General features: G+C 43.4%; 1 protein-coding gene across 3 annotated transcripts in view; it reads left to right on the top strand.

The window, feature by feature from the left end:
* Nucleotides 1–12,061, top strand: part of FEZ2 (fasciculation and elongation protein zeta 2) — a 35,769-nt gene that overhangs the window by 21,422 nt on the left and 2,286 nt on the right. For all 3 annotated transcript variants that reach the window (XM_077343962.1, XM_077343944.1, XM_077343953.1), the window contains 2 exons: nt 2,842–2,917; nt 7,693–7,758. In XM_077343962.1, the coding sequence (XP_077200077.1) occupies nt 2,842–2,917; nt 7,693–7,758 (142 nt within the window). The remainder of the gene's footprint in view (nt 1–2,841; nt 2,918–7,692; nt 7,759–12,061) is intronic.

Here is a 12,061-nt window from a genome sequence, read left to right as displayed (position 1 = left end):
CAGCAGTGCAACCTTCAAAGCAACAGCTAGCTCCATGGATGATTCCGCAACCAAATGTGAAAAGTGAATGGAAAGCTAGCTTGCTACATAAGGGCTAGGCATTGCTAGGTTTGTAATGTGCCATTAAACCTGATACTCAGTGGTTCAGGAGCCACACGTAGCTCTTCTGAGCATTGTTTCCTGTACCACCTGCCCCATGTTCCAGGGAAGGGAGCAGTTTCTTTAGAAATAGGGATAGTTTTAATTTTGGGCTTTAATCATTAACCGCTGTCGCTCCATAAATAAAAGGGAAAGACCGGAATAGATGGCGCTTCTCCGGACCTGTCTGGACTTCACTTTCGATCCATACCCCAATCAAGACTTGGACAGGTTGTGCCCACCCCCATTAACAAAGCGTGGGCACTCTGGCTCAATAGACGCCAGTGCGCCCCTGCCTGCCACTGCGGGAGGAGGTGGGTGGCCTGGGGGGGAAGTCCTCTTGGGGATGTCTGGGAGGGAGATGGTGTTGGTTGCCACCTCTCCCCAACCCCCTGAAGCCCCACCACTGCCTCCACAGCCCTTGCTGGGGCTCTGGGGGCTGGCGCTGAGGGGTGCTGACCCTCTGCAGGTGGGCGGTCAAGGAGAGCCCACTGCCCACCACCTCCACCCACCCCATCAAGCCCTGCCACGACCTTCGGCAAAGCTCTAGGAGCTCGCAGTGAGAGGCGCGGGCCCTCTTCGAGGTGGCAGGGCTGCCTGACGTCTCCCCCCCCTCAGTCCCACTAGCGCCATTGCATCCCCGAATGCAACGGGCTTGCAGGCTAGTATAATATAAAACTATTTTTTAAAAAACACAACTTCCCCATGATGATTATATTACGTTTGTGGAGATGCAGGAGTTCTATGTATGAGACTGAATCAACATATGCAGTTGAATGAGGTGAGGGAAATGAGACATATCACTATTGAATGATAACCTTGCTAGTGGAAAATGTAGCATACAGAAAGGTTCTAATTGTCCCTTCTCCTGTAGAAGCAGAACAAAAGGGAACTTTTAACCTAGAGAAGCATAATTTTTTTTAAACATTCAACCACTAAGAGATCTGGATCACTTGTAATCCTATGTACTGCTTTGTATCAAGGCTGACTAAGGTTCAACAGTAGTGGGGACAGAGCACATGTTCAGAGTTACTCTGGGGAAAGGGATATATGCTATCTTTTGCCATGATAATATCCGGTTTGCATGCAGACAGTGCACCTGCTCCAATTGGCCCTCAGTGGGGGACATGCACCCTATAGGAAGCAGGCATCCCCCACTGAGGGCCAATAGCAGGTCTTCCTGACCCCATCCTCCTCCTCTTCCTCTGTGCTGCTTCCAGGCACTTGGGAGGAGGAAGAGCTAGCAGAAGGTAAGCCAGGGAGGAGGAGAGCAAACCGGCTGCGCTCCACGGTGTTAGCCCAGACTGCCCAGCTCGATGGCTGGGCGCTCTGAAGCCTCTTGCCTACCAGGGAGTGGTGGCTGTCTGGCTGTGCTCTGTGGTGCTGTGGGCATAGTGCTAGCTGTGTTCTGAAGCCCCTTGCCCACCAGTGAGTGGAGGAAGGCCAGCTGGCTCTGCTCTGTGGCACTATAGTTGCATCACCAGCTCAGATAGTTCAGCCCTGTGACTGGGCTACCTCGCTCTGAGGCTTCTTGCATGCTGAGAAGCAGGGGAGGCCAACTGACGCAGGCACAGTGCCAGCCCAGGCAGCCCACCCGCTGTGCTCCTTCCTACCGCTATGGAGAGACAACAGCCAGTCACCCTCCAAAGCTGCTGTTTTCTCCAGGGGAACAGATGCCTGGAGATCAGTTGTAATTTCTAAGGTTCATTAAGCCTCCACCTGGAGGTTGGCAATCCCACTGGCTGCACATGGAGGAGTGTCCATCCAGGGCCAAGCAGCCAATGGGGAGGCATGCGAAGCGCCCTCCAATTGGCCCCTCACCAGGACAGACCAGAATTCCATTCACCCAGCCCAGTCTGGCTGCCAGTCTGCTCCTGACCACCAAAGGGAGAGAAGGTCAGCGGGGCTGCCAAGGGGGATGAGAACAGAGGCTGCGCCAGCCCTTTTTGCCCCAAGGCTGTCCTAACTGTCATGTCCAACTGCAAATTGACTCAGAACCCTGACAGAGCTGGCAGGAGGCTGCAGAGTGCTCCCCCTCCCTCCCCCCCCCATTTCAGGCCTGCTGCGAAGGAGCCTCTGACAGGCCCTGACTGAGGGGAGGGAGGCCTTTCCAAGAGCAACGCAGGGGAGCCTGAGGGCCTTCCTTTTGAGGGGGGGACTTTCCCCTTCTGTCAAAGAGTTGGCTGACAGGGAGGCCACAGAAAAGCCCCTTTTCACTTAAAATACTGGTTTGGCCAGGGGTTAGACACAGCCAAGCCATATGTCTTTCTTCTTTCTTCCCACTGCCAAGCTCTAGCCCCCGTTGTATTCTTGGAGACAACGGGCTTTGCCCCTAGTATATTATATATTATCAAATATATATAGACAGAAGCTCATCCTTAATATGCAGTAAATAACTGAAAACTAAAGATGATGTAGACCAATTAAGAGAAAGACAAATCTATATTATAGATAGATTTATGAATATTGCAACCATTCTGACACACTGTCACTATTCTGCTGTTGCTTTCAAAAATACCTTTGAATGCATTTCAGTAGGTTTTCATCCATGTGTTAAATGGAATTGAACAGGTATGAATTACATGTAGTTACATATTTTGTTGGACTATATGCTTGAAGCTGTAACAAAAAATGCTGATTGAGTTTCTGGAAATGGTGTTCAGTATAAAAGACTATGTAGTAATCATCACTTTCATTTGGCAGTACTTGACAACAGTTATTCCTTATGAGAAGAAAAGTGGACCCCCATCCATTGAAGATCTCCAAACACTAACAAAAAGTAAGTACATGTTCACATGTCATCTTGCAAAAGTAGCCATCTGTTTATTTTGCTAAGATATCCAGAGAACCATCAAGAGGACACTTATACAGTACGTCTTCAGAAGAATTGCTCTAAGGGCGAGCAAAATGTTTTCTCCTCCAAAGTCTAAAATGGCTGGAACTGACCAGCGGCCTTATTTTTGCCCAAATAAACCCAGTAAGTCAATAATGGTTCATATCCTCCTGATAAACTGACTCCATGGCCTCTTGGAATGTACCTGGCATTACTCCCTGGCAGTAGTATTAATGATACTCTAATCAGTGGAACTAACTAATGTTTAGTTCTAACCAGCCTAGAATGCCAAGGTCAAGAACTCACATAATTAGTCCAACCACTCCCAATTCTTTGGGCCTTTTTGCACGGGGATCTTTGTTGCAAATTGGTCACTGAATGAAAAATCGCCATTTAAAATAGTGGAATTCGTCGTTATGCATACCTGCCTTTGTAGTGGAATCAGTTGCGTTTTTTAGCGTTTCCCACAGGCTTCCGGTCTCGGCAGAAATCGCTAGAAAGGAAGCGCTATTGCCAAGCTCGTCCTGCCCCTGGCCGTCAAGCAGCCAATGGGCAGCCGTTAGCATGCTCCCAAACAGCCCCTTTCCCTTTAAGGAAGGTTTAAAAAAAAAAAAAAAAACAGACCCATTGTAACGAATCTGGGTAGATTCGTTGCAACGGAGAGACCCATCCAGCTGCCTGGGGTGTTTGAGCTGTCGTTTGATCGTTAACACGCTGGCTCAGAGTGGAAAAAAAAAAAATCCCCCCCCCCCTCTCACGGGCCCGATTTTCGGCTGAATGGAATGTGTGAAATGTGTGTGCTTAGTGACTGAAGGGGAGGGACTGAAGCCGGGAAGCCTCTGTTTCAGCTGTCATTTGATCGTGCCTCCGAGTGGGGAAAAAAAATCCCCCCTCCCCCCCCTCACGGCCGCGATTTTCAGCCGAAACAGTGTGAAAAATAAAGGGAAAATACATCAGCAAACGGGCTTCTGCGGGCTTCTTGTGCTTAGTGACTGTAAACAGCTCTGAGGAGGGACTGCAGCCTGGGAAGCCTCACTGGCTAAACGGAGGCTCGCCGGTGCGTTGATCTCCACTCGCTCGGGGAAAAAAAAATGGCGATCGCTTCGCCGGAAGTTTGGAGGACTTTGAAGAAACCGCAACAATGGTAACGCACAGGTATTTATCGCTATTGTTGCAGATTGGTTGCAGGAGTGTATCGCTTTCCGGAGGGTGAATCCACTTTTTGGGATTCCCCTGAAAGCGCTACAACGAAGCGCTTTTTGCTGGTCAGTTTCAGGAGTGTTGCAGATTGTCTACGACGTCGTGCGTTAAGGCAAATTAGTAGCGTTTTCAATTAGCAACCATTGTGCTATTTTGAAGCCGTGCAAAAAGCCCCACAGTCTGAATCCTAAGGTAACCATTAAAGCTCTCTTAAATAAGCTACTGTGAAAAAAGGAAACAAATGTCCTAATTCTGCTAAAATCACATCTTTAGCCAGGACTCAACAATTCCAGGTGCCAGGCCACCATTGTAACCTGAAGTAGCATCTAAAGATTCATCAGCCATTCTGTTACCCAAAATGCGGGTCAGAAGATTTGTGTATGTGGGGAATAGCTTGTGATAGGTGGCTAACTAGCAGATAACCTAAATGCCTATGTTTTACGAGGTTCTTCTTCCGTTAAGAACTCAAAGCAGACAATATATAGCAAATGAAATAATAAGCAATATTTATTGTTAACAGAAAGTAAATAAAATAGACTTCATACTGACATAGAACAGGCACACTAACAAGCTAACAAGAAGGAAATAACAGTGGAAATTAATAGAATCAAGGGAAATGGGTCAGTGGAAGATTATTTACTGATCTTGAATGTGGAAACAAAGTCAGGATGACACAACCAACCAGCAATGTGACAGGCAATGTTGGTGGATCCGAGATTCCATAGTGGTAATTTGGCTTGCCAACAAAGTGATTTATATAACTTGTTGAAAAAGAGTACCTGCGCATACACAGGAAGAGCTATCTAGAGCCAAGACAAAAGGTTGATGGCTCTTGATGGGCTTAAATGATGTTTTAGGATAGGTGATAATTGCTTAGGTGAAAAGGGGCCATTGAGGCATAAAAGGGGGCTTCCAGGGGCTTCCAGAGACAATTAAAAAGTTAGACAGCTCCTTCTCTCTTTCTATACAAAGTTTGTTTTTCTTCTTAATAAAACTATTTTATTCTTTTAAGATGCTTGATGCTGTGCTCCTCTTTGCATATTTAAACTCTGCCAATAGGACACAAAAAGGCAGATTTCTGCCCCAAAGAGTTTACAATCTGTAATTTGAGGCAGGCATGATAACAAAGGAAGTGGGGAGACGTGGGGAAGAATGTATGTATTCCAATGACTTGTACATGGGCTATTCATTACTATAAGGGAGAGAAACTAAGAAATTATTAATGTTCAAGTTTTTCCTGGGCTGTGCCTCTTCAGGAAAAGATCCTCACATATATAAAACATTTTGCATTCCATCAAAAAAAAAAAAAAAAAGAGGAAGAAGCAACCCTGCACTTTATTCAGAAAGGCATTCCAGAGTATTGGCCCAGCTGCATGAAAGGCCCTGCTCTTTACACCTCACTGTTGTTTTTACCTCTTAGAGTAGGGCCTGACCTGTTATAACTTAGAAGTAACATTAAACTCTGGGCTCCTAGGTTGAAAGGAACTTTGTCAAGGCCTGTCTTAAGCCTGAATGTAGACAGATCTTATGCACAAAGTGCTTAGAACAGTCACAGCCAAGTTAGTTTAAAGCAAGAAGGCAACTGTAAGTGATCCTTCACCATTCATAAGAACATCAGAGGACACCTCTGTGCAAAGAGTTAATAATGTTGTTTTCCACAGCCTAGCTGAAACTTGATCTCTGTTCAGTAACAGACTTCCTGACTCTCTCTGGTAACACTGGAGTAAGGCAGACCTCAAACAATTTATTTAGAACAGGAGAGTCTCGCAGCTGTTAGACCTGAGTATTTTCAATACAAATGGTAAATAGAATGGCCAAAAGTTGTTCCATGGGAGGTGTTCTTTTCAATAGATTAATGATTATTTCCCTCTTCAGTATGGGTATATTGTACTGTGAAATAATCTCTTTTTCTGTAACCAAACTGAGAAAAAAACAACAAAATTTAAATTTACTAATATAATTTGGACAATAATTCAGTGATAAATATTTCTGTGTGGATGTGTAGTCCTCAAGAAAGTGGCCTTTTAAAATATTGTTCAGATAAAACATTCATAAAATTAGCGTTATGTTTAAAACGGTAATTTTTTAAAAAGTGGTAGTTCAGGTGTTTGGTGCTGTCCTTTTGCCTGTATCAAACAGTGACCATCTGTAGTCACTGAAAGATTGTACAGTTGTATAGGCTTGGTCTGTCAACGTAACTCTTGCAGTTAGAAGGTTAATGTTTGAAGTTCTGGAATTACTTCACAAACCAATTTGAAAGCTCATGCTTTTGGCCAGCTTTGTGAATTTTGTAAATTCTTAAACACAATTTTGGCATTCTTAAGACCACACAAGTGCTTCTGACCCTTTGAGCAGTTTCCCAAATCCATCCCTCTCTTGGAAACCAGACTCTTGCATAGTCTAAAGTTCCTAGTGCTTTTGCAGTGGGAAGAGTGTTCCATAAGCGTGAAATAAAACCCTGTAGGCATGAATGTCTTTCACATTCCTGGAGTTCTTACTTGTAATAACTGCCACTGGCTCTCAAAAAACTGGATTGAATCATGGTTAAAGTGTATTTGCATATGACAGACTGAGTGCTGCTGACATAAACAGAACTTTCTTCCCCCCCCCCCATAAATGTAGAAAGTTTTTAATTACAAGTATTAATCTGAAACTTTTAACTATCGTCTGTTAATTTCTGGATTTATTTGTGAATTTATTACCATACTCTGCAGGCTGTTAACACTACAGAAGACTTGTCTAGTACTTACTTGAATTTATTTATAGACGCAACATCGTTAGTAAACAACCCTGCTTAAATCTGTCCTGATTGCAATCAAGTACCTTTGGCCTTTCTAGGCTTCAGATACTCCATTTCCAAACATGTATTTTTTAAGTGTACATCTTGTACAATGTTTTGGTGAGAATTTATTTGGGATCTTCCCAGCTCACTAATTAGTCACAAAACCAACATGAGAGTTCCTGGCAATCCTTCAAGGTCTCCCTGTTCAGGGTATTTTTGTTCAGGTAGTACCAGACAGTTTTGACTTCTCTTGCCCCTACTCCTTGCTCTAATGTCACTACATTCTACCTCTCTCCACTAAACATTCAGAGGACTGGGGGAGGGGGGCAAGGAGAGAAAATAAGGAAACTGAAGCATACATGAAGGGGCACCCCTATCCCAGTTTCATACATTTCTCAGATTTTCCCTTTTTCATTCAACCTTGTGTGACTATGATCTTGTAACACCTCTCTGTGACTGCTTTTGGTATTACATCTCATAGGATATAATCCTTTTGTATGGTATAATGGAAAATATACAGATGTCTATATTTTTGAGAGAGGACTTATTTGCATACAAGAAATAGGAAGTATTTAAACAGTACCACATACAATTAGTATTTGCATCTAAGGTGTTTTCTGTTGGAAGGGTTTGTGTGAATGACGTCTAAAGCAATGTTCTGCATGTTTTCTCTCATGAATGACTAAATTGAAAGTAATGCTCTGGTTCTTTTACTTACCACTGTCCCTACATTTGACAGTTCTTCATGCCATGAAAGAAGACAGTGAGAAAGTGCCAAGCTTATTAACAGACTACATCTTGAAGGGTGAGTATGTCTAAAACTAGCCATGAGGTGGTCTTAAAAATGTTACTATGTAGAGTATGGATTGGATGCTTTAAAGTAATTATTTCTGACAGTGTCAGAAATTTAGCAGCATTGCCTTTTCTTTTAAATACTCTGAAATTTGTATTTTACATGAGCAGGAGCCTCCAGGCATGTTGCTCTATAAATGACATAGTGAGGTATTAATTTCTTGATGACACTGTTGGGCTGTAAAGCAAATATAGAGAATCATACAGTATTAATACTCAAATGCTTGGCTTTATTTATTCATTTCCAATTAAAGATGTAGGATTAAAAAAAAAAACATTAGATGGATCCTGCTATATGGGTTAGATTCAGCCCAAACTTGCCATCAGATGAATTGAGTTTCCTTTCTTCCCCTGCCATACTGATCTCCATGAGATACTGTTCCTCTGATGTGGCGGTGGTGGGGTCTGTTCCAGAAAACCAGTAGAAATTGCCAGTTTAGTCTGGATCCAACCCTGTATCTGTAACTCACAACATAAAATCTACCATATTTGCCAGCGTATAAGACGACTGGTCATATAAGACGACCCCCCAACATTTCCACTCAAAATATAGAGTTTGTTATATACCTGGCCCGCCCCTGCATCTCCCTGACTGGCACTAGTGCTCAAGTGCGAGCTCTGCATAGACAAGGGGCGGGCCTGAGCGCCACTGCTTCCCACAGAGCAGAACGGGCCGGTTCATGCCGAAAAGGCTGGCACCCCTGTCTTGCTGCTGATGCTCACCGCAGCCATGCTGATGACCCACCGCGGCCGCGCTGGATACCGCGCAATACTAGATGGTATGTAGAATGAGGTGGGCGGGCATCGGGAAGCCACTATGGGCAGCTATGTCTATCCCAACTGAAGTGAACCCGGCGTATAGGATGACCCCCCACACACACACTTGGAGGCACGTTTTTCAGGGGGAAAAAGTAGTCTTATACGCTAGCAAATACTGTATATAGTGCACTTTATCCCATCTGTCCTCCCAGGGTCTTAGGGGGCAGTGGGGATGGACTGCACTTTTAAAAGCTTAGAAGTGCTGTGTAAACAGATAAAAGACTGTGAAGAGTTAATTATTCACAGATCCAGAGAGCCTTGAGTGACAGGCTGCTCCAAGCACTCTGATCGGTTAGCATCAGCTGAGCAGAGAAAGACTTCTGGACTGGATGCTGAGGCGGATTCAGTTTGATTTCAGCTGAGAAGAATCAAATACTGGCAGTTTTGGGATTCAGCTCTGACTGAGCAGTTTAACACAGCCAGTAGAATTGGGGGAGGTTGGCAAGGAATAATGGGTAGTTAGACAGATACTCCCATTCAAGCCAAGGAAAGGGGATTGAGACAGAAGAAAATTCCATACCCAGTCAAACAGGGAGTTAGGTCTGAAGAGTGGAGAGATCCTCAGTCTGGTTAGCAACTACCTTTAGAGACTGTAAGAGTGAGCTAAAAACTCAAGATGAATACTAGTGTTTCAAGTTGGGTTGGATAGTTGAAAGACTGTACCAACCTTCTGGAAATCAAGAGAGAGCAGGCTTTCTCAACTAGAGTTTTGTGAAACCCTAGAGTTTCTTGATGGACCTGGAAGGGTTTTCCAAATGGGTTGGAGTTAATTAATTGTTTATATATTTTTAAATTTGCTAAACATTTATTGGATGATATAACCATATATGCTCATGTTGACCCCCCCCCCCATGGTCATAGATAGGTCTGGAGGGAGTGGGAAGGGCTCTGAGGGACATGTTCACAGCTATGCTTCCCAACCATAATCTACACCATCACACTACTTCTGGGTGTCAGGATGACAGACTCGAACAAGACTCTTCGTTGAATCAAGAAAGAGTTTATTTCACACAGATCAATCCAGGACGATACAAAGCTCAGAACTGAAGATTAATTACAAAAGCAGTTCCTTTACACCAGCATTTCCCGCCCAATTCCCTTCCTTCAGTTTTACTCAAAACAGAAAGTAACACCAGGTGCCCACTGGGCCTGCATTCCAAATAGATAACATGTTCAGCACTGGCCTTGGAGAGGCCAGGGTAATTCTTCCAAGATAGGACTAGTTACAAACTACTGTATGGCAGACAGGTCAAGGGTAAAATACAGACAGAGAAAATGGCTAAGCAAATAATTTATGTACAACAAATCATGGCAGTAATCAACTGATTCTGACACTGGGGTTTCTTGAAGCCTAAAGACTGTTTCAGCAGTTTGTCAATGGTAAAAAGTTGAGAAAGGTTGTTAGAGAATACTCAAAGTGTACTGGAGTGTTTGGGAAAACACTACTTAATTTTAAAGCACCTCAAATGCCATTTAAGTTGCTTAAGTTAAAGCGGGCTTCCTTCAGATTCCTGGGTTGATTTCACAGCCAAAATATCATATTGTGACAAGGTGGGACAGCCAGAGTTTGTCAGCAAAGACGAAAACACGTTACTGGATGTCTATTGATTCATGCAGTGCCAAATGGCAAGAGAGTAATTTGTGACTGTTTATTTAGGTCATACAATTGATGTGAGCTATCCAAGGGGTATGCAGATTTCTACAGGCTAGGGAAATCTGAAACTCCAGGAACTGGATAGGTTGACTGCCTCTTGGCAGTGGATGCTTAGTGACCCATATTGTGAGCTTTAAATGGCTCTGTGTTTAAAGTCAACTTGCAAAGTATGAAATAACACAGCGTGGCTACTGTCAAGTACTAGGAAGAGCATACATGTCACATTCAATCTGCAGTTATTCCATTGCCAATTAGTTACCAAGTTCAGTGCAAGGCGCTCGTTTGCTACAAAGCCTTTAATTGCCTTTGACCCACATACCTACAGTACTGTCTCTCCTGCTATGATCTGCCTTAACAGTTTTACTCATCAGAGCAAAGTCTTCTGAAAGTGCCACTGTGCAGGTGGGTAAGATCCATAAATGCATTTTCTGTGGCAGCTTTGGGAAACAAACCGGCCAAGGAGATCAGGAAGACTCCCACATCTGTATTCCACAGAATGTTTAAAATAGGTATGCCCAGGAGAGCATTTTGTAGAAATGTGCAGTAGAATGCAATGGTCCAGGCAAGTACCTTTGTAACAGAAAGGTGGAATATAAATAAATAGATTAATGGAAGCCTTACTTTCCCATCATCACCGTGTGAATTAGAAAGAAGAGAGTTCTGAAATAACTGTTTCTTGATGCTTATGTTTCACTGTGTTTGGCTGTAGAAAGGAATGAGAGTGTCCACTGTATAGTCCTAACATGCAGCAGCCAGTTATATGCATGTGACTACATGCAAGAATTTCTTTGCATTCTTCTGTGGAATGCTAGGTTAGCAACTTCCAAAACGAAAGGTAAAAATAGGAAGATCTTTGAATTCTGAAAAGTTTAAGAAACAAAACATCAATAGTTTTATTGTTGATTGCTGCGGGGAAAGTGGGGTAGTAATTGGATTGACATACGAGCTCAGAATTTTATTCCAAACATTTTAGCACCTTGCAGTGCATTCATTTCTACATTTTCAAGCTGTAATTTACTCTAGCAGTGAAGTATTTCCCACACTGTTAGATGAGAATCTCCACTGAGTTGGCAGTATGAATACTAAGGAAGTGAAGTATCTTACTGCTGTTTGAAGGTGTATGTAAGAAGCTTGTGCCTTCTTTCCAAGTAGGGCTTGTAAAAATGGAGTGAGTTCTCCTCAATATAGTGATATATGGCAACTGAGTTCTTCTCTTACAGGAATAATACACTCCACAGCAGCCTTTCTCAACTTTTTTACTATTGAGAAACCCCTGAAACATTCTTCAGGCTTTTGAGAAGCTCCAGAAGTGGCAGAATTGTGCAGAATATGGTTGGGAAGCATAGCTGTGTAGACACCCATCTGGAGCACCTCTTCTTTCCACCCCCTTCAGGCCCATCATTGGCTATTTTGGAAGGTGGGGCAGGTTGACATGACCATATACGGTCATATTACCAGATAAATATTTAACAGATTTCAAAAAATATATAACAAAATTAACTCCCACCCATTCGAGAAACCCTTCCAGGGATATCAAGAAGCCCCAGGGTTTCACAAAACCCTGGTTGAGAAAGCCTGTTCCAAAGGCTTTAAGAAAAATGCTCCAAAGCTTTTGTGATTTTGTTTTCTCATTTACATGAATGTTTCTTGACAGCCCTGGAAGGGTTTCCTGAATGGGTGAGAGTTAATTAGTTTTTCATATTTAAAAAAAAATGTTAAACATATATCAGGTGATATGATCATGAATGATCATGTTGACTGCCCCTCTTCCAAAATGGCCAGT

The sequence above is a fragment of the Paroedura picta genome, chromosome 1, assembly GCF_049243985.1.
Source record: "Paroedura picta isolate Pp20150507F chromosome 1, Ppicta_v3.0, whole genome shotgun sequence".
Lineage (NCBI taxonomy): Eukaryota > Metazoa > Chordata > Lepidosauria > Squamata > Gekkonidae > Paroedura > Paroedura picta.
Note: the sequence above shows the minus strand (reverse complement) of the source record. Positions and strands in the feature narration are given on the sequence as shown.